At 46.7% G+C, this 23,685-nt stretch overlaps 1 protein-coding gene across 1 annotated transcript in view; it reads right to left on the bottom strand.

Annotated features, from left to right (window-relative positions):
* Positions 1-1,602: 1,602 nt before the first annotated feature.
* Positions 1,603-23,685, bottom strand: part of LOC144144475 (gastric triacylglycerol lipase-like) — a 37,661-nt gene continuing 15,578 nt past the window's right edge. Inside the window, exons 6-10 of the mRNA XM_077675934.1 lie at positions 19,876-19,968; positions 18,960-19,115; positions 14,198-14,269; positions 6,633-6,770; positions 1,603-1,772 (exon numbers count right to left, since the gene is read on the bottom strand). Coding sequence (XP_077532060.1) covers positions 1,629-1,772; positions 6,633-6,770; positions 14,198-14,269; positions 18,960-19,115; positions 19,876-19,968 — 603 coding nt within the window. The 3' untranslated portion in view covers positions 1,603-1,628. The remainder of the gene's footprint in view (positions 1,773-6,632; positions 6,771-14,197; positions 14,270-18,959; positions 19,116-19,875; positions 19,969-23,685) is intronic.

The following is a 23,685-nucleotide window of genomic DNA, read 5'->3' on the forward strand; positions in this document are numbered from 1 at the left end:
ATGCCTGTATCGTAAAAAGCGTGTTCGCACCAGGCCAAGGGTCTGTTCATTCTGGCATGTGCCCACTGCCTGCAAGCAGTCGGTGCTTATGGCAACAGCACGCCAACGAGAACTCGCTAGCGCGCCAGTGCCAGCCTGCGCGCGTTTTGTGAACTAGTTCGTGTAGCCATGAACGTTGCGGCCCAAAAAAAGGTGAACTCAATATAGAAAACATCGGCGGAAAACAAAAAAGTTAACTCACAAAAAAAAAAAAAAAAAAAAAACACGTACCCGCGGGGATTCGAACTCGTGACTTGCAAAACACTTCCGGTGACATACCCAGCGCCTCAGACAACCAAGCCACGGAGCGGGATGCGAAGGGGTGGCTAATATAGGATATATATTGTATAACCGGTTTACACTTTTATTTAGTTTTGGCATTTCAAGCAGCTTAGGTGACTATTTGTTGTACTGCGCTCGTGCAGTAAGCGTCGCCCGAGTTTCCACAGTAGCTCACGTCTAGCAATTGCATTTCGTAGACGGAAAAGCGTTCGCAGATGCGTGGTCGTGCTGCTGACCGCTGTGCTTGTTCGCCCAGCGCAAAAAAGTGCTTCCCGCGCCCTAGTTTTATGCTGTACGGTAAAAATATCAGTTGATTTTATTTCCTTAGTACCTATATTGACTTCGCTGACTCTTCTCCCGCCTTCAAGAGGCCTTATATTTTCCTACTGGCGTACCAGTCAGCGAAGCGTCGCATGTGCGCTTGTGCAGCGCTTGTGTGAAGCGACCTTGACTTGGAGCTAGATACAGTGTACAAACAAACCAAGTAAAGAAAGGCACATTCTTCCATTCACAAACGTGTCCTGGCTTCGTTTCAACTAAGCGAACGAATTGCGACCAACCAATTTTTTTTAACCTCCTGGACTGCGACGACCCGCCGGCGGCCGGCGGACGAAACGCTGGGCCGACTGACTCTGTTGGCCGGGGAGCCGTGCAGTAGCGCCGCAGCCAATTGCCAGCTCATCCCCTCCTGACGTCACACGAAAACGCCACAGAAAATGGGCGAGCGTAAAGAGAGGAGGACAGCATTTTCGAATTAGTTTTTCTACTAAATAAAATCGCGTAAACGCGCCTAGAGTGGTCGAAACATGGCCTGGGGACTCCTGACTACAATTTGCGCTAGTAATCCCGCAATGTTTACATATCACTTCAGTGTCCCTTTAAGGTAGCAGCGTAGCCTGCCGAGGAGCCCGGCGACCACTCGGGATCTGGAATTGGAATTTACCATCAGGTGTGGTTGGCGGTGAGCAGTAAAGAGGAACATCGCGGGGTAAGAGAACGCATCAAAATTGACGTGTGCTTTGGCTGAGAGGCTAAAATGACACCAAAGAGGTTCTGGAAGCCTTTTTACAACAAACCGAGTGTTGTTCATAAAAATTTCATTTATTTTTATGAGCCAGTAGCCAAACGAAAAAATACGCTCATGCAATCAGTTTTTTCATAAGATTCACGTCTTAAGTTACTTCTTCCAAAAGCCCAAGAAGTGATTGCTATTATCGTTCAATGAAGATTTTAACGTGATTCTGTTGTTTTCGCCATTTCACAGTCAGCACCTGTTTCATTCCAAGCCGATAAATTGTAAGAATGCTTCAGTTGATGTCATTGTCGTCGTAATCCGCCTTGGGTCTCTTGCGGCGGTAGCGCTCCATAAACCGTAGCATGGGTTCGTAGACTTCACTCCTCGCGGTCACTGCTAGGGTGAAGTCGAGGTGGGTGAATTTTGGATCTCGAACCTGCATCGTGGGCGGGTAAACAGATTTTGTGAACGTGCAAAATATTTACTATGAGAAAATTTCACAAGCTTTATAATACACTCAAAACTCGCCAGGTATAGGATTCTGAAATTACGCAAGCTGTAATCGACGAAGATGAGGAAGCAGCGACGACAACTACGAGATTGACCTTTTTTCTCTACTCGCCTATAGGAGCGTCGGAGCCCCGGGTGGGCTTTCCCAGCTCTCCCATTCTCCTTTACTAAGGACTGGGACGCGTATTTCCAAACGCTTTCATGCGAAGCAACCCCCCCCCCCCCCTCTTCCCCACCCTCACGGGACATGTGTGATACGTGGGGAGGCGATCCCTTTTGCTCTTCACGGACGCGCTATGTATCAGAGGCGCTGATGTTGCCCCTTCCTTAGTGGGCTGAGGCGGTCGAGTGTAACCTCGCGCGCCTCACTCCTTTCCGTACGAGGGGACTAGGCAGGCACGTAAGCGGTCTGCGGGGAGACGGCGGTGATTGACCGGCACGGAAAGAGGTACGTACAATTGAAGTTGAACTCAGTGTTATAGACAAGGGTGTCGCGCACTGTACGTCCCGCATTTTGGTCACACCTGGCCTTGGGAGTTCCTGCAGACCCGCGAGGTCACGGCGCCTACTTCGTTTATTTGCGGATGCCATGATTGCGTCATTCCCTGATCGTGCACGCGGCTCGTTGTCTTGGGTGTACCGTGTTAGGGCAGCCTTGGTCTTCTCCGTTTTTTGTTGGATTGACCCGCGTCTACGCTTTCATGGCTGGCGCCGTTACAGGTCAGCAGACGACTGCCGAAGCCACCTGGTCCAGCCACGTGGCTTGCCGCGTAGCGCCACTCTGATCCACGTGCTCACCACCATAGAGTTTCTTACAATATACACTAGAGAGGAATCTGGCGCTAGCGTCTATGCGGCTCACATCAAGGCCGTTTGTGTCGTCATGGACCGCCACTATACATTGCGATTGCCTTAGTTTCATCATTGGCTTGTATTGAAACGTTTCAGTGACCGCAAATTTAAACAAAGTGCAACGAAAACGCAAAGGATTGTGTGCAAATATGTAAGTTGAAAATAAAAACAAGCTGTTTTAAAACTAAGGAAAAGGAAGTAAAGCGCATTTTTGCCGGAACAGTTGTGCCTGGTATACCGCGGGCCAGGGTTGTAGTTACGAACAAAGTTAATAGTTTGGGGGAGGGGAACTCATTAACGACTCTGATTTTATTAATTTTACCATTATTGCAAATAATAAGTTGCTTGAAGAGTTTGGAAAGTTTTTTGAGCGTGTCTATTACAACGTTGCCTTCGTGGTGAATCGGTGCACCGAGCGCCAACTAGTTTAACAAGAAAAAAGAAAACGTTGCGTTAAACAGTGGTGCACGATGACAAGATAGGACGCATACAAGCGCCCGTATCTGTCGTATTCCCGTGGTCGTATGTTGTCTTCGTCGAAGTACGTTTGGTTTCTTCTTTTCGTCGGCTACAAATTTCTCGGCGGCATATTATCCGCTCAGTCATGCGTCCTTTGACTGCGGCATGAGCAACGTTAGATGCGATCACGCACTGCCTGCTGTTTCACCGAACACGGCTATCACCGAGCAGGGAGGATTTCGGCTTCCTTGTAGCTCGTAAACGTGTTAATGCATAGTGAAGAAAGGAAATCCCCAAAACCGCTCAAGAAGCCAATTGTCATGCGAAGCCCAAGCCAAAAAGGGGGGTCTTCCCATGAAACCCCACCACGACATCTCTTACGAGGCACAATTTCCTCTCTAGTATACTAAGAAACTCTATGCTCACCACACCGCGCTTCGTGTAAGCTTATGCAAGCGCGAGTGTAATTACCGTACCCGCAGCGAAATAAGACCATGTTGTTAGGTTGTAAACCCGTAGTTGGCCTGTCCCTGCAGCCGATTCCGTACGACGGTAAGAGCAAGAGCAGATGGATTTCAAGCTCGCTTTTCTGTCCATACAATTAAGTGGACGAAGTTTCAACTGTTAAGTCCCTCGACAAGCGTACAAGTGCACGCGGTAGTCAAAATCTTTGCAGACACACTTACTTGCGCTTGGTCCAAAAAGGCACACTTTATTGTCTGGTCCATCGAGGTACTCCTGATACACGTTGCACTGGTTTTTATATTGACGCCTGCCCAAATGATTTATTTTACAGCTGCAGCCTTATGACGAGCCGAGATAGCGCTTTGAGAGCTAGTTTTGCAGCTACAAGTTTGACAATAGGGGCGGATATGTTGCAGTTCGTGTAGCTATTTACGTTTTGTTTTCCTTCAATTTACCGTTTATACGGAGTAACGGCGCGAACGATACGACACAAGAAGAGAAGAGGGCGCAAAGACGGCGCTTCTTGCATCGTGCTGTTCGTGTTGTTTGCGCTGTTACAAGGCATAATGTAACAACTTGCCCAGTCGCCCGTTTTAGTTTCGATCACAGAAACGCATGCCCGAATTCCCCGTATATTTTTTGTGACATGACGAAGGCGATACGCGACATCTCCCCACAGTTTTTCCTTAAACAACCAAAAGCTAGTTTTCGGCATAGCTCCATCATCGCACAAGGGCCATGCGCACAGTACATAGAGCGCACCTTTCTCGCTTATCTGGAGTCAACATTCTGTTCCCGCTCAGCCTGTATACAACTAAGGCAGGGCCATCGACTAAGCATGGTTTTCATGCTGTTTTAAATAAGAGCTTCTTCGGCCTTTTATGGCGAATAAACCAAAGGCCCAACAAAAAACCGACATCCGACGGCCTCGGTAACAGCAATACGGCTCCTAGCCTGCGTGCATTTTAACCGTCTCATAACGGGATGCGTACCGTAGTACACGCTTAAACTCGGCAGTAGCAAAATGTAGCCGCCCGCAACAGTACACGGACGATGAAGGAAGGGAGCGGAAGGACGCAGCTCTGCACGGAGGATTGAAGATTGAGGAGATGCCCTGACGTCGTTTTTCAGGAAGCCCCTACCACCATGCCAGAATGTTTACGGAGCCAATAAGCTCTTTCTCCTCCTCTGCTGCGCTTCGGCTTCTGTGCCGCTACTTCCGTTCAAAGAGCAGTTGATACGACGCGCCGCGCCACGCGAATGCCGAAGGAACGTGCTGACGCCTCTAAATATGTTGGAAATCAGCAGTCCTCGCGTCCTACAGCGCTAATTTGTTCGCATTCATAGCTCTGCTTAGAACACCTTAATAAAACTGTCCATGACATATCGCCGAATTTAGCCAGTGTAGCTGTAAAAAGTTGGGGAGCACTATCTGTGGACATCTTTAAAATGACGTAACTTGCTCAATCCTTTTTTCAATTTATTTGCAGAAAGGATTGAGGGGCTAGGGACCCCTACTGAGTTTTGTTTTCCTGGTGCAGTCATGCAAGTCAACCGACTGGCGGTGAAATCCACCAGAGTCGTCGACTCTCCAAATACGCGACGGCAGGAACGAGTATCGGTGCATGCGAAGGAGACAGGTGGAAGCATGCGAGAGCATACGGCGGAAGCAAAACGCCAAGCAAACTGTCTGAATCGCCATTAGTAACTTCAGTAGTTACTGCCACTGATGTTCCGTATTCGATAGAAAAATTCCCATTTCTAGGTTCAGAAATTCCCTATTTTCAGCAATTTTCCCCGCAGGTTTCTCACAAATCCCCTACATATTTCCTGGCATTCTCTTTTTGCAGCTAATACACCTCTACGTGGATTTCTGTTCGGTTTTGGGCGTCAGACTAGTGCCACTTATGTCTACGTTACGTAGCCTTCCGGGTGCAGACGCCGTTCGTGAATCGGAGTTTCGGCGGGCAATAAATGGTAACTACTTAAACCGTCCCGCAACATTAACTATACATTTCTTGTTTTGTACCAAACAGCACCCTTATTTTGTATTTTAAGGCTCTAAGCTAAAACTTGCTGTACGAAGAACGCGACATTGTTGGGTAATTGAGGTAATTTTCGCTTAGCCCGGGACTGCTGGCGCCATCTCTTGTTGACAGCACGCGGGATAAGGCGCACCCGAAATACTTTTTTGTATATTGTACAGGAATACATGTAAACAGGCTTGAGCCCTTCAGCCTCCGCCGCTTCACGATTTACTTGCTCTTTCTTATTGAATACTCTTTTTTTTTATTCTCCCTCTTGCTTCATGAATGGGATTGGAAGCGGTCTTGAATGCTTATGGCTCTCAACACCGCTTTGGATATTTGAACACAAATCCGACGAAGCTTTAAGAGAACTGAAAAAAAGTAACAAATAATGTGAGGTTTGGTGTACTTACATTATTGTTTTTTTCGTTTTTTTTCTAGCGACTCCTAAAATTACATCCATCTAATAATGATTTCCTTTTTCCCTTTTCGTCAAAATTACTGCAGAAAATTCCCCGAAAAAGGGAAAATTCCCCGCACGGAACATCACCGGTTACTGCACGCGCTCGAACTCAGCTCTACTTATACAAAAATGACGTCGTCGTTGTTGGGATAACGCCTTTATTTAGAAAAACGTAGAGAAAAGCAACAATAACATATCTTGTAAATGTTATGTTCACTAATAACTATGAGTGATTAGGGCACTAATAAATTGCTAAGCAAGAAGAACTATTATATTACGTTACCATTACGTTACTTAAAGGTAATGAAGTACTCCTGAGGATTCATAAACAATTCCAGTTATCTCACATTTATATCCGTTTATTAGCACTAAAATGTTTTTACCGCACATGTGGGTAGTTATGAGCAAATAATATTTACTAATAATTAATTTACATAAAATCCCAATACATATAAATACTCATAGCAACAGTGAAAATTGACAACTTGGACATATATTTTAATAGTAGCGATGACCTCACCTGGTATTTTAACACAATATTGGGAAGTCTCTTCATAAGCCAGCCGACGTCCTTCATATTGCAGAACCAGTCGTCGAGGCTGAAGAACAGAGCGACCGGAGCTCCAACACGCGAGACGTCGTACACCGGAGGGGTTTCCTGATACGAGAGATTACACAGAAAAATCAGTCTTGTTAGACTCTCTTTAAAGTATTGTTAATCGCTAACCGTGAATGTGTGTAGGGGAGATCGCTGCATTGATCTTATTTATAACTGGAAACATAGAAATATTCACCTAAAGCAGTATAACCAGTCTGAAAACCGGCTATACCACTCGAAGAAGGCCCTGAACGGTATTATTTTCACTTAAACTGCGGTGCGAATCATTCCGTCGAGCGATAGCACGTCTGTCTCTTTATAACCGGATCCTTTATTCTTTGCCCACAAATAATCCGTTATAACTCTGTCACAAGGGCATTTTAAATGGTGATTGACTAAATCCGGATCGAGCTCAATCCGGATGGGGTGCTCTTATACCGCTAGTTTCAATCCCGATCGAGCCCGATCCCGCTAGAACTCAATCCCGGTTCCCCAAACGCGATTCAGTTTTCCCAGCGCAGCGAAATTTGCGTTGCTCAGCGGCGGTGATACTTTCGTCGACGCTGAGTAATGTCTGACAAGGTGAAAATTTCAATAACGCCATAGATTGTATCAAATAACTTGACTAAATAAGCGTGCGATAACAGTTATATAGTTACGTTCATCTACGACGGCGCAAAGTTTCCGGACCCCGCTAACGAAATACATTTTTCAAGCCATCTCACGTAGGTAAGTGCAGCCGTTGTAACAACTTGATCGTGATTAAAATGTGCCGTGTATTAATGGCGATGCGTCGTGAGCACTAACAAATTCAATCGCCCTGCGCTTCAATCCGTATTGAACGTGCCCGTGTGATGGGTATCAGTCATACCCGCTCCCCGAGCCGCGCGCCGCAGTCATTGTAATGAGGCTTCCTCCCGCTACGGGAGCGAGAAGGGGAACCTCCCGCCACTAACGTTAGGCCGCCAATTTCTTTGCCTGGACCTATGAATTTTCGCGGCGCCGACGCTGCCACTCTCCAACGAGCGCCCGTTTGCGTCCGAGCTGACGAAAGAGAACCAAAGCTCTGCTGCTTCTGCTGATTTAATACTGGGGGGAACTGGGTTTATCCTTTCGTTTACATCGTTGCTATTCGATCTTCCATCCCTCATAAAATGCCCCCAAACGTGCCCTTGAGCTATCTATCAGTAAATAATAGATAATAATAAAGTGGACCAATAGTGCAGTCATTCTATACCCTCCGCGCAAAGCTTCCAGAGCACAGTTTCTCCCCTAAGATCTGCCTGGATCCAGTATAGGGCGAACAGTGAACCTGATGCAGGGCATTATTTTCTGGTTGGTGGCAGATGAGAGCTTTTCGGCGACGAAGAAAAACGTGAGCGTGCGGTTAACAAGAACGCGGCAGAGGCTCCAGGTTCAGGAAAGGTTGGACCCCCCTTCCACGGTGATGTAAGTACCCGTAAAAGGCCGCACTAGAACAATGTTCGCTAAATAAAGTCTCCCGCAAAGTGTCAGTGTTTCTAATGCGACATATATGCTGCTCCTTCTCACATTTGCTGGCTGCTCGACACATTACTCTCTCGTCTAACAGCTTCTCTTTCGCCTTGCCGGAACAATACCTCAGAATAAAACAAGATATACAGTCATTTCGAACTGAGCGCAGCTTGTTTGTTGTAGTTGTGCAACCAATGTGTATGTCTAATGTTTTGTGTATCTGGAACGTCAAAGGTTCCCCTACTGTTTGTCTCTTTTAATCTGCAGGTGGTAGTACCACGCCTTGAGAAAATGTGAAATTAAAATGTGACCGAGCAAAAGACGACTTCCTAGCAGCTAGAAATGTGCTCTATTTTGGGCAATATACATTCGTACCATGCTATCCTTGCAATGACAACATAATTTGTAATCGAAAAGAAGCGCGGTGATGAATGTCAACGAGGGCAGCCTGAGTTGCGTAGACAATGGTCATCGGAAGCAACATCGCATGTTTGGCTTAGATATATATGTTTCCGGCATTGTTACTTTCACTTAAAGTGGGCGCTCTGGAAAAGAGACGAATAGACGGCGGCCATACGGCGAAGTGGAAGGTGATGTCTGGTATTGTATTTTTCACCTGAATGCGTGCACCGACGATGCATTGAAAGTATGCAGCCATTACTAACTGGCACAATGACTCTGCTATTTCACTTTCGGCAGCCTTATCTCTCGCATGAGTAATCGAGCCCTCTAGAATGCGGAGATGGGGTAGTGCTGGAGGCGCCGATGCCCTTTCCAGAAGTAGAGAAGCCAGTTAGACACAGGTTCATCGTGGGAAGGAGGGTAGTCGTGAGCCAGCTAGAATTCGTGTACTTTTAGCGATGTTAATATAATTCTGATTTCCTACCTCCCCATACCTTACGGACCAAGCATGCTTGGGAACCCGTGGCTGCTCGAAAGATAGCAAAACAAAATTGCCTGGTGCAAACGTTTAGTTCTTTTTCTTGCCTATGTGCTTTTTTTCGCCTCTTTTAAAACTTTTGATGTGTCAAATCTATTGCGCTGTACCAGAACGCGGACTGAGCATTCACCCTGCCTATGGTCCTTTTACATTTGGATTCAGTGTAAGACGGACTTTTCCCACGAGACAATAACATGGGGAGGGAGCGTTGTAGCATCTAGAATATTCCGTGGTATCTCCGGAAAGAGTGCGATGGTAACAACATGTAATTACCAAGCTGCCCCTCTTCCGTGTCACCTGACAATTACGTTCCACCTACACCCACTCTCTGGTGTGACGAGGCCGATATCCCTCGTGTGCAACAGTGTCGGGTGAGTTTTTTTGAATATTTTTACATCTCCTTAGTGTGGAGGCTTACTTCATTAATACCACCGTCGAGAACGGTCTCCTTTCAGATCTATTTCTTGCTTTTTTCAGCCCAGCAAATTTAGCACCCCTATCCCCTGGCTGTTATGTCTCCCAGTCATGAAAAGCCGCCGACTAAGACGGCCTTGTTCTTTGTGACATTTACGGGGATTCCATAAAAAGCAGTCCGAGTTGTCCGTAGCCTTACTGTCCTCCCCTGCGTAACATGTTCCTCATTAAACTTCATCACAGTACCATGAGGCATGAGAGTACTTTCTTTGCTGCATTACAATCGATAATTGTGACTTTGCAAATTTGTTACACATCATGAGCACACTATTACTGTGCACATTTAACGTCAAAAATGGCTATGGAACGACAACTATAGAACGGTCCCTAAAACATTTCGTAAAGGCGATTTCTTTTCGCCAGATTTCATCGCTTCGGTACGGCGGCAGGAGAGCAAAGAATATCCCGAATTAAGATAACTTCGGCTCTCACCACAGGCATTCACCAGGGACGGCTGTCATAATGAACTTAATTTGTCATTTGTAGGCTTGTCAGACTCCCCTAGACAGCTCCTACAAGCGTGGCTCCACTTATGATGATAACGCCGCAGCCATTGCAAAGGTTGCCGCCGATTAGTGTTCCCTTAGCTGAAAAACATTGTTTTCGCGCAAGAATGAAGGCGTTTCCACCCACACAACGGCACTGTTGAAGCCTTTTTAAACAAATTCAAACCTTCTTTGGAACGGCCGCACGCGCGTAGATGACCTTTATGTAAAAAAAGAATTCTCGACGTAAAGCCACCGCCGATGAAGTCTGCAAATGTTTAAATTACCAGAAATGCTCGAAAATAACGAATTCTAGCTGAACCTGCAGGTACGGTTGTAGTGTGGCTTCTTTATATACGTTGAAGTCAGCATAGCTAGGAATCAGGTCTAGACAACCGTAAATTCGCGGCACTGGCCGGCATTATATGTACTCATCGGCACAATTGGTATTGGTTAGTACGACCGCTACATTCTATGCGAGTAGTCGCAGGTACCACTTAGAGTGAAGCGAAGCTGGCGAAGTTCGGTATTCAATTTAGCACAACCTGACGGAGCGCGCCGTCCCCACACAGGAATTTGTCGGCACGGTGGCTTCAATTGTAGCCGGCTGTGATGGGCAGGTTGTCATCTATAATGCCGATCATGCTGCTATGTAGCTGAACTGGCAACAGGCAGCAACGGTTCCAGGCGAGCGGAAAGCGGGCAAGTGGTTCCAGTGGACAGATCTCGTAATGGGAATTTCATTATCAATTACAGGCCAATTTTGGTAACGTCAACCCCACGCAAACTTCACAAGCGCATAATTTATGATAGCATGGCTAAATTCGCGTAGTCTAATTTCTACGTTACTAAGCATCGGCGTGGTTTTCCAAAGCGCCATTTAGGCTAGTGTTTACCAATGACCTATTGTCTGTCTCGGGTCCCTAATTCGTAATTGATTGCATTTTCATTGACTTTGCCAAGGCGTATCCCGTTGTGCATCATCACCTGCTTCTTTTCAAGCACAGTAAGCTTAATTTTCACAGTAACATCATCAAGTTGAATGAATATTTCTCACTAAAGTGTACTCGTTATGTTTGCGCCAGCGGCCACGACTCTGACCCTTGCCTTGTTACATCCCGTGCTAGGCCCCGCTAATTCTGAATATATATAATAGTTTTACTGTTAACTCTTTATGACATTGTTCGCAGGTAATTTTATGATTTATTCAGAAATCTGTAACCCATATGACATCACGCGTCTTCAAAAGGGCCATCGTAGCATTTCGACATGCTGCAAAAGATGGCGTATGAAAGTAATTACAATAAATGTAGACAAATGTAAGTTCATGAGTCTTTCGCGAGCAATTACCCCGCCAACCTCCCACTTATTACCTCAATGGCTCACATGTACTGAATCTCGTGCGTATAAATATCTGGGGTTCTATTACCAACAAACAGTTCCTGGAAACGCTTGTTAAAAAATTGTGGCCTTGCCATACGCACGCTTGGCTTTCTTAGCTGCAAATTTATTTCTTGGACCGACATCGTTTAAACCAATATCATATAAAACACTCGTGCGACCGAAAATCAAGTATGCCTCATCCATCTGGGGGCTGCGGTAATAACTTACCTACCTCAACACCCCAAAATAAAACCTGGATGCTTGACTTATACATTCAAAACCTGCGCGTTCGGCCCGTGCAATAGAAATAAAATGACGGTTAAATCTTGGTTATATCTCTACCTTACTTATTGTTTCAAGTTTTCGTACATTTCCCAAAATTATAGCAGAAACCACATATGAGGGCAGGCCCATCTGGCTGTCAGAAAACCCCACCACAAACACGGTCGCGCTATGGGAGGCAGCTATGGCCAGCTCAGACTATGGGAGCAGAAGAGTCTGGAGCCCTAAAAGGAGGGCACGACCCCTAGGTCAATCGCGACACCTCCTTTTTTTTCTCCTAACTAATGTTTTTTTTTCTCTCTCTCACACACAAACCTAATTCTTAAAGAAGCACTTTTTGCTAATCCCACTCATGTATCTCCTTGCGTCGACCACAACTTCGAAGTTGGTGCGCTATTATGCAGACCTAAACAGTACCATGACTGTTTCGTTCTAAAAACCAGCGTGCACTGGAAGGGCCTTCCAGTTTCCAGCGTCTGCGTTACCGAGCTTGCCCCCTTCAAGCAGGCAATAATAATTTAGTTCATTTATTGTACATTTTTGGAACCTTTGTATGGTCTCGACATGTTTAATTGCTTGATTACTGCTGTCCTCTGTAATACATGGACGGCATCGGGAGTAAATAAGTAAAATAAACTGAGAGGAATACGGGTCATGAAGTCAAACCTCTGCGACATGTTCACCGTATGAAAACAATAAAACTGTCGTGAGATCTTACCTGCCCGTAATACCTCCGGTTTTTTCGTCGGCCGTAGTCGAATCTTTGAAAGTGTTTCTCATAAATGATCTGTCAAAGACAAGTCAAGAACAGATGGCTAGTGCTCCAGAGACAAGATTGCCATTCATAATAATAACGCCCGACAAGTCAACTAAAAAAATTCACAGCATATCCACGGGGTGAATGATGATGAGTGGGCGAAGCTCCTGAGGGGAAATCATCGGTAAAACCGTGACTCTTCAGTGAAAGTTCGCCCACTACATCTGTGTCCGAACGTAACGTCTAGAAAGCCCCGCTTAAACCGCGCGTCGGCACCTTGGGGCTGAGCTCGCCTGATGCGTTTTGCAGACGCCTCACGAGCTCTCACTGCATAGGGGTCTGCCTGCCGATACGCGCGCTTTCTCGCCGTTTCCCGTTCTCTGACGTTTTGGAGATCCTCTTCGCGCCGCAGCCGTGCCGCTTCGCGTACGGCAGGGTCCTCGCGCCGTTGCCGTGACGCTTGGGCCTCTGGTTCTCGAACGCTGGGATCTTGGCGGCGTCGTCGCGCAGCCAGACGACACGCTTCGGCCTCCGCTCTCGTACGGCAGGATCTTGGCGGCGGCGTCGCGCAGCTTCACGGAGCGCTTCTGCCTCGCGGGCTCGCACATCTGCAGCCTTATCCATTGGGCGACTCCGAGCGCGCGCCAACAGCGAACGGATTTTATTACAACGCTCCCCGCCATCTAGTAAACAATCCAAGAACTAAACTAGAGGTAGCCACGCCATCTAGTAAACAATCCAAGCGCATCTTTTCATCATATACAAATACCGCCATCTAGTAAACAATCCAAGAACTAAACTAGAGGTAGCCATGCCATCTAGTAAACAATCCAAGAACTAAACTAGAGGTGGCTACATACATACGTCGATGATGGACAGACCCACGCCTTAAGGAGCTTCGCCCCTAAAATATTCACGCATTTCCACGAAGTGGATCATGACGAGTGGGCGAAGCACTGGGGATTGTTGTTACCGTAAATCACCCGTGGCATTGCCCACTCGCGCATGTAAATGAGTGACAACGCGTGGGTACAGATATACAATTGCAATCCAATCCAATCCAATTCAATTAATTCCAATCCATTCCAAATCCAAATCCAATCCAATCCAATGCATGCAGTGTGTAAGTACACTCAAAGATTGTAAGTCTCTATCTTGCCAGACGGCGCGCGCTGATTGCCTGCCCCATCTGCCCCAGTTTGGGGTAGTCGCAAGGGTCAACGCGAGCACAGTGAAATGCACGTGCCTCGCTTTGGGGGTTCGTCCTCTGTGATCAACGAGACCGCTGCACCAGTTAAGTATGCCTTTTGTGGCTTCGACCGAACTCCCGACCAGGTCAGGCCTACCGTCGAGAGCAGGTGGGTACCTGATTGTAACACAAATTATACCTCGTCTACAAACAGCTTCTGCTTGTGCTTGACAATTGCTCAAGAGGAAAGGGAGCGTTCGACAAATTTTTAACTAATGTTAGCTTATTTTGAACTGGTTTCATCCATTGTATACTTTTCTTTTAGTACGCGTTGCGTTCTAGCGCGAGGTGTTGGAAAATCAGTTCCCGGGTGTTTTAGTACCGGGAATACAGGAGGCGACAACAGGAGACGCCGACAGCCCGAGCCGGTGCTTCGTGCCTAAAAATGCAAAAAAACACGCAGAAAAAAGGTGTGTTAGTCACCTGACCAAAGTGGGCCATGTTCTTCACAGAGGTTCCCGCAGGGAAATGACTGATAATCACCGGCAGTCGTGTCTGTAATAATAAAAAACTTATATTGCATCATCACATTTGCTAGGAACCATCCTACGAAAAGAACTCATATTACTCGTAAGTAAAGTATCATTACTGTTACAGCGGACACGCGTTTGAACAGAAAAAATACGCCCCGTTCCACTTCACATCCAGGTCCATCCCCCCCCAACGTCGCGCTATTGTCGAATGGCCTCACTGCCTTCGTTTATTTCTCAGGTGGACGAACGAACGCAAGCACCTGCCAAAATGTAAATGATACGCTTGCTCATGAAATTTCCATTCATTTTATGCTCTCGCAACAAGTAATTTCCACACCTGCGTCGTTTCCCCTTCACCATTTTGAGACTAGCAAGTAAAACGTCACCAGTCGCTGCGATCTATGCACTTTATTTTTGATCGGATCGATAAACAATTGAGTTCAAGACAGGAAGCATTTATGGGTGATATTGAAACAAGACACTGGGCCAGGCCGTTTTCCCAGCCAGAGGTGGTCTACTCCTGCTCCGATCCAGTACTTCTTTCCGTCATTATGGCTAGCAAAACAAAGTGTCCAAATGAAAGTGATGTTTCATGCTTGACTCAACAAATATTTTCGTAACAACAGCGCGGTAGATAAGGTAGAAAAACACTGAGAGCAAAAAAAACTTTCCAATTTTTTATACTGAAGAGAACTACGCGTACGTATGAAGGGCAAAATTAGTTAGCCTTTTTGGGATATTTGGCTATTTCAATAGACACCTTCATACGTACGTAAGGAGATGTACGTAAACATACGCAAGGCGCGTGAAGTAAATACATGGGCCTAGAACTAAAACAATTCACAAAGGCCATGGAAGTGACGTGTAGCGCTATGTAAATTGTTGAACTGATCAGCCTTTTGCCTGAACCTACACGCATTATCGAAAGTTATACTGACGCTTCACTTCGTGAACGTGGCTTAGGCGTAAGGCTTCCAGGCACGCTAACCTTGTCCTTTTAAGTGCAGAGCACTTTAGGGACTCGCCTTGTAGTCGTAGCTCGCTCGATGGGCCCAAGTAGAGCGACACAGTGTTCTGTCGTAGTGCCTGTCGTCGCGGCGTAATCGAGAGGCTTTGAAAGCCAAGCGGTTTATATAGTCATATGTATTCGAAACACGTGAACCGCTGGCGCTTGTCATACATCTCTCCGCTGTTTTTCGCAAAGAAAACTGTAGGTACTTGTGAGGCAAGATATACGTAACCGGTAGCGCCCGCGTTCATTTAGTTAGGTACGCTCGTTGAGTTGGTTTTTACGATAGTAAGCGAAAAAAAAAGTGGCAGTGCAACGCCGGCACGTCCGGAAGGAAAAGCAAGCACAACAAGAACGAAACTCCTCCTGGCACAGTTTCAGGCAGGGGGCGCGCGAGTACTAGGAAGGAGGAAAATTTGAATTGCATTGCGTGGTAGCAGTAAGCGGATAGCGGCTTACAGCCCATTATGGCGAATGACTGCTCTGCACTTCCGACAGAGTGGAACGGCTTTAATTTTTCCGGTATTGCACAGCTCGAACCAATCGCTTGCACTAGTGTTCCGCCTACCAGTGGGATTCACGTGATCAGCAGCTAGCTGTACACATGTCTACAATGTTACTTCTAATCCTTGCAGAATTCCCAAATGACGCTAGGCTAGTTCGGGATAACGCCTTCTGATCACCCTATGCTTCATCGGATTCAACATGTGATTAGTGCGCTTGCTCGTAACGGTACGTCTGTACGTTTTGTGTGGATACCAGGACACACGGCTCAGGGTATACCGGCAACCAGGCTGTCCATGAGGCAGTGCAGGAGAGTCGCCAAGTAACTCCTCCACTGGGTAACGGGCCGGCCCTGCTCCCCCGCTCTCTTTCAGGCAGCACGTCGATCACGCTCGTTAGGCTAGGCACGACCGCCTTGCCACTGCCACTCCCGTAGGTTTCCTGCCTAACGCCCCTTACCAACTTCTGCCGAAGTTTTAACCAAAGAGCGCACGCGAACACTGCATTGACCATCCACATCACACCTAAATGACATCCAACTGGTGATCCTCCGCCCCTCATCCCATATTGAAATGCCGTTAGACTAGCAAGTTGGACACACCTTAGTTGGCACAGCTCTGCTATCAAATCCTTCCGCCTCATTCAGCTGAACGTCCTATCCAGTCCAAACGATACATCTACGGTTTTTTGTGGTTTTTTGTGGAGCGGCCAGGTGCCGCTTCCGGCACCTGGGCGCTCCACAAAAAACTTTTTACCTCGCTCGTAGTTAGCCTACAGATCATTGTGTACTGACGCTTCTTGTTCAATCATTCATTTAACCAAAGCTTTCACGTTTTGGAAAGTGAAAATACCATTTTGTCCCTTGACAGGGCAGAAGTCGATATTAAAACACCGTGATGGCCAACCTAACCCGTCAACAGTCTACTTCCGCCAACTAGCAGCTTACCAAAGAAAATGGAGTCATACTTCTCTAGATCCAAGCTAACAGCTTCCCCAACAACACTCTCTGGGACAAAATATTCCTCACCCAATACCTCAGTGCATCTTTTGCCACACATCAAGAGCGCTATACCACATATCCGGGACAGCCATGCCCAAGTTACACAGACTTCACTCCTAATTTCAACCATACTCTTCACATTAAACGATGACACTGACCAGCTCCGACCCTTGCTCCCAGCTTCGGTCGAAGAACAGGGAGCGGATGGCCGGCTATAACCATGGAGTCCTGTACTGGAACACGCCCCACTGGAGCGGGTTGACAACATTCAGTCAAGGTATGGGGAAAGGTAAAGTTTATTTTCTATGGCCATCAAAGCATGCCCAGTACTTCTGGGCTTTTTCGAACACCGAAAAGTGTAATCTCGTGAGGTTACTAAAAACGAACCTGTCCTGTGTGCAAAGTGAGAAAGGGTGAGAAAACGTTTTATTACAGGCGCAGCGCAGTGTGGGTGGTTGAGCCGCGGAAGAGCGGCTCTTAGGATCCGAGCTTTGTTGACCAAGGGACGGCGCGTCCGACGCGGGGGGAGACCGCCAGAAGTCGAGGGGAGGAGAGCGGGGGACATGGCGTGGTAGTACCATGTGGCGTGGGGTGCACCTTCGTAGCCCCGCAGTGCGTGCATGCGAGGTTGGGAAACAAAGACGTTGAGATGGGGGTGAGAATGGCCCTAGTAGAAAAGCCAAGTTTGTCGATTGGTCTTCAGAGTGTAGATTATGAGGGTACTAGGGGTGAAGTGGAAAGTGCGTTGCATGACATCGTGTGATGGAGGGTGATGCCACGGAAGGTCATTAGTGGCTCCAGGCAAGCAGGGGTTGGGAATACGAGAGGAGGCTGTGTTGAGGGGTACAGTGTGTTAGGCTAAAGCCGCCTCGTGTGCCTCCTTCGCGCAGTCAAAGCCCATATAGCTAGGAGTTTATGAAGAGATGGGGTGCTAAGGATAGGGAGCGGAAGCAGAGAATTTAGAGGGCGAGGGGCGAAAGGATTCCTCTGCGGAAATTTGGAACAACTGTTTGTGAATCAGTTGGTATGTGTGTACGAATGGAGTAGGGGTTGATGGCCTGGGCGATTTCTGAACTCTGTAGGCTTTCCATTATGCAACAACAAATAAACAGACAAAGAAAGCCTGAGAGTGAGCTTTATATTTGCTTTCGCCTTAAATGGCCACCAGTGAACGAATCTCGGTTCCTGTGCTTCGTACCAGGGTTGCGCAAGATGCTGCGTTCGGTTACGCAGGGATCTGAGATAACGAAGTTACGTAACATTAAATTTCCACTTCTGGCGTCACTCTGCATGCTCAAAACTCACGGTGCCATGGCAGACATTCGTTCCATCGCTGTATATGTCGAAAGACGCGGGTCTTGACCTGAAGACTGTTTTCGGTCTTTGTCAGCCTCAAATCAGTAAGCACGGGCTACCGACGGTCTTTTGGTGTTTCTGCAGGTTTAGACTAAGTGTTGTAACAAACTTTATGACGAGGCTTGTGTATGTGACCACAAATATGTGGTTATCATGGTACCTTGTTTATTTATTAGGTGCGGAGTACCTTAGGACCACAGAATGTCCGTCTGCGTCCGTGCGCATAGCATTTATCATCGCAAAAAATCACACAGGCATCGGCAGGGTTCGAGCGTGTGTCAGGTAGTCCAGACAGAGTTAATGTCAGTCGTCTTACCCATTGGGCTACGACCGTGAGTTAGTACCCAAGAGTAAAACGGCTTACTCCCTCGCCTGTAACGGTGCGGAGTGCCTTAGCACCTCCCACTGTCCGTCCGGGTTCATCCGTGCGCACACCACCCCCAACCGAAAATCAAGCAAACTTCGATCTGAGCCGTGAGTTGCAGTTTTATTAGGAAACAATCAAGGTGCAACTCACGGCTCAAATCGAATGACGCTCGGGGCGCAAATCGGATGTCACTCGGGGCGCAACGTGGGTGTCATTTCGTGTCCCTGCACTCCGCACCCTGGCCATCATCCACGCAATGGAGATGCTGCCACTATTTTAAATTTCAAATATTTTGAAAATTATAGTTTCTTTTTTACGTAAGCACCACAAAGAAAGCGCAGTGGTTGGGTTAATATCTCCTTTACTATAAAAAGTGATCTCCCTCTGTCTATGCTTTATAAGAGTGCAATTGTTGGCTTATTCGCCGTTGGCGTTTAAAACCGGGAGCTTTAGTTCGCGCAAAAGGTTTGCCTTACCATGTTAAGATTCCGTTTTGTCAGCCCCGTGATCACGAAAAGGGTGTCCACGCATATTGCTTGAGTCCCTCGGTTCTTGCACGTTGTTTCAGCCAGGTGCTTCATAAAGGGGCTGGTTTGCAGGAAGTCGTAGTGTCCTATCGTTTCGAAAAATGTCTGTGAAGACACATGGTATACCACAGTTACGGCACACGTACGGTAAACGTTTTATGCTACTTTACATACGGGTCATCACATCTTCAAAAACTATACAAAAGGCTCGCCGGATAGGGCACACAAAATTTACAGCTATCCGGAAGCGCTGCCAGCTGCCACGTGTCATATCTTCGCATTTTAAGGAGTAGAGATTGATTTTTAAGCATTCCTCAATTGCAGTGAAATTTAATTCCATGCTCGACTGCAGTTAAATTGAGGTAGTAAATAGTCCATTACAGGATTATTATCTAGATAAAGCTCGTGAAAGTTCGTGATCATTTTCCACGGGCGCAAAATGCGCATGAAGTATTTTGTTCTTTGTGAGCGGAAATAATAATCAGCTATTAGTGTCCAAGTCAGGAAAGCCTGCAAGCACATTTAGAAAACGGCCGTGTACACAGGCCTGATTACGTCTATTCTGATGGCACGATGGCTTACAGTTAAACTTAGAAAAACCAGCGGAAGAAGTTCAATATTTCTACTGTTCAAATTGCGCAAATAGTACAAATCAAAGCCCCTATAGTAAGTCACTAAACGTCTCAGAAGTTAGACCTTGTAAAATGAATGTTACTTGACATAAAACGCTGCTTACAACGATACACTGACCCACATTGTGTACTAAAAATAAGCATGGCACCCTCTTTGTATTCAGGTTCCACAGGTAAAAATGGTCACTTAACAACATACGTTATTGTTAGTGACATGCCCCGTCTGAACTCACCTCGAGGTCATTCGCAAATGGGGCAAATAGACGCACAGGGGATGTGGTATATGTCAGAGTAGCCACTGGTGCCAGTGCACAAAAGAGTATGATCTGAAAAAAGTGAGAGAAGACAGACGCTACGCGGTTTACCGAAACAGTTTACGCCTTGAGCAACGCGTTTTATCTATGACGCTGCCACAAGTTGCATCGCTTTCCGTGTTGTAAAGGGAAGTGCTTCCGCCTCTGCCTTATGTATACACTGGACTAGACCAGCAGCAAGTAAACCTGGTCGTACGAACCCATTCCGAATTGTTTATGTCGGTGTCTGTAACGAACACAGACATCTCAGATCCCTGTTACCACCAAAAACACTTGTGAGGGGACTCCGAGAAAACAGGTCCGCCTTTCCAAGATGACCACACACAAGTTATGCAGGCTAACGCTGATGAGTAGAGGCCGGATTTTTAGTGATTAAAAAGCACCTTATATATAGACGCCAGTATGCAGGTAAAACAACGTGTTAGGCCTACAACGTGGTAAATATAGGCGCGAAAATTGTTTTATATCAACGCAAATAATGTCGAAAGGAGACGTGCGCGACCTCTATCTACGTATTGAACAAGAGTGCAAAGCTGGGAGAGTCGGTAAGGATCCATGATTAAAACAGCGCAAGGGACGGGACGAGAAAAGCTGACAAGGCTGACAAGGACGGGCGCTCTATCTACTACAGGGAAACCAAAAATGTTGCTGTGTACGATGGCACAAAGGTGCCAACAGTTTAACGTAGCCGTTTCATTGTACCATAAAACTGCTGAACTATTAGAGATCAATTGGCCAAGTTCAGAAAGCGCACTGTTTCCATCCACGTCAATGGCCACTTTCGCTTGTTCGAGCGTCGCATACAGTAAAAGATGCACGAAAAGGAATACTTGAAACATAAGAATACTGGTTAAAAAAGCCCTAGTTTATGACTGCGTGTCCCAATTTAATTACGACACGACAAAAACCGACACAGATGATAGACTCAAGAGGGATGAAATTTATCAAGAAATTAACGTGACGTCTGTTAGGGGCACCTCTGGCAATTGTTTACGAAAGTCGTCTCAGCGCTGTCAAATAGACTTCCACACATTTGCAAAGAATTTTTCACAGGGTGTTTAGCAGCCGAAAAGAATTTAGATGGAAAAACGTGTTTTAGAACCCGTCGGCAGTGTGAATTTTAAGGCGTATGAAAATGCAGCTGCGCAGTGATTTTTGGCCGTGGCTATCAAATTCAAATATAGAAATGATCTCATAGGAAAGGTTCATTCCATGCTCAACGATTGCATTTAAATATAAGTATTTCCGTATGCTTCAAGGAACAATGAACTTGTAGGGAACATGTAAAAGAATCGACGGACGCCTCGAACTCGCCGGTATGTGCAACATCCGGAGCGCCCTTCCATGGGCTGCAACCCACATCCCACCCTTCTCGAGTATCTTCCTGGCCTTAACCGATATTCAGCTCCCCTTGCAGATGAGAGTGCAACATTGCATGATTACCGGCATGGCCTTGGACATAACTGTGGTTGAGCTTTACACAGCCGAGGCACACATGACAAAACAAAGATGAAGATGTTCTGCTGAACTTTAGAAACAGAGTTTTCTCCGCGGGGAATTACCAGCACAAGTTACCGAATAGAGCACCCGAAACTTAGTCGGTAATCTGCGGTCGAATTCACTGAATTAGGTCGTAAAAATCATGGCTCTGTGAAATTACACGGCTAACTCGAACGACATGTTCATCTGGTTTCGCCCAAGCCTTATGTCTTAATACGGGGCACTGCTTGATATTTACCCGGCACCCCCCTTTCCCCAATCTGCGAAGTTTGCCACAACGTATTCCACATATTATAGGCTTGTGATCTGCACCCGCGTTCACACGCACCCAGCGTTGACCCCTGTAATCCTGGGATGCGAGGCTGGCTAACCCCAGCGCAGCGACCCAGCTCTTGCTAGCGCTAAGTGCCGAGAAAGCCTTGGCCACAGCTCCCATAAAGGGCAGCCTTCGCAGAGAGGGCTTATAAAAATAAAGTTTAATTACTTCCTTCGGACGTCAGTAAAACTCGAACTTACCCTGATACGATTGAACTGAAAGCCCTGCTTCCAATGTTGTGTCCTTGTGAATTTTAGGGACCAGCGCTCAGAAATTGCAAATACAGTATACTGGCGATAATTCAAACTTGTGCGCCTCGCAGGATTTTGTTTGAGTTATCAGAAGTTCGAATTACCAGAAGTCCTGATAAATTTGGCTCGAAAAACAAACCGACTTGAGTTATAATGAAACATTCACATACATTTAATAATGCAACATGCACATAGAATACTGCAGTGCCATTCAGACTCTGAAATAAGAATCACAAATGCCTGAATGCTTTGTCTTCGCATGAGTGCTCAAAACAAACTTGTCCGAGCGAATCTGGTGCACGCGGTCTCGCTTCGACGGATGTATGCACATAGTCGGCTTTGTTTTTGACCTTTACTGATGATATAAGGATGCAAATCTGCAACTAGAAGTGGCAAGTGAAGCAGTTAGTTTCTGGGAAGGACAAGGCGAAAATTCGAATTAACCGTATTTACGCAATGGAGCAGTTTGAGTTAAGCGTTTTCAAAATGCATTGAGAAGACAGCGGGCCAACCAAAATTTGAACTTTGTTTGAATTAACCGAAATTTTGAATTGACCAAGTTTAAATTTCGCGAATTTACTGTAGATGAGTGTAGCACTATCACTCATATTCACTAACGTTATTGTCGAAGTATATTTGTTTGCCGTGTGTGCCGCTCCCCGTTGAAAAAGTTTGGTTTTCGGAGAAACGCAACCTACGCTCCGGCAAAAATGCACTAACCCTGCAAAAAACAACACCAAGTACGTGAACACTAAATATTATTGAGCCTTTCTGTTCTGTGAAGGGAGTTAACTAGTAGCCCTTTAATGGCGACAAGACCATGGTGCAACACTTTAACACACCGACACTCTAAATTATGACAATCCCTCCTCGCGTTTTCACCGTACATCCGAAGTGCTGAACTACACGCACAACCTTGTTTCCGATGATTTTGGATGAATTGAGATCAAACCGATGCCGACCGCACACACGGAAGCTGGATCCAAAGTTGCGGTCGGGAACATCTATCCGAAATCTCATTATGGTTCCGGCGAAGTCTTCCCTGCTGGTGCTGTCCGAAGCGGCGTCGCCATCGTTATGCCCTCTATTGCGCTCGGCGTCACGGACCCACTATTCCTTTGGCGCCGCCGGATCGTCGCGACGTTGACGCTTGCGCTCGGGGTACCGGGCCCGTTGTTCTTCCCGTACCACCGGAGAGGCCCGACTTCTACGGTCGCACTCGACGGCGCGCGCACGCTCTTCTTGGGGGGCTGGAGTTTCACTATATAGCTACCGCTGGAAGCCACAGTTGCATGACATAATTACATGCACCGCCCTGGTTACAACGCACACGGATCTAGAGTTGTGCGACTACCCAAGATGGCGGATATATGTCACACAACTCAAGCTCCCTATAGGATGGAGCTATATAGGGAAACTCTGCGGGCGCTTACAATAGGCGGACCGGGCGCTCTCTCGTTCTCTTACCGTTGCGAATGCAACGCTGCGGCGATGGTCTAATACTCGTCACTGCTCGCGGCTTTGTTTCTCTTACGCGTGCTGTTCCTAAGGTGTACAAACCACACGTGGCCATCACTTGTTGACGTCGGTGTTAAAATGGGATTTTATCTCCGTATCGGACAGGCACTGTGTAACGGACACGTATTTCGTAAAAAAAAAAAA

The sequence above is a fragment of the Haemaphysalis longicornis genome, unplaced genomic scaffold (assembly GCF_048455015.1).
Source record: "Haemaphysalis longicornis isolate Haplotype H1 unplaced genomic scaffold, Haemaphysalis longicornis Haplotype H1 scaffold_7, whole genome shotgun sequence".
Taxonomy (NCBI): Eukaryota; Metazoa; Arthropoda; class Arachnida; order Ixodida; family Ixodidae; genus Haemaphysalis; species Haemaphysalis longicornis.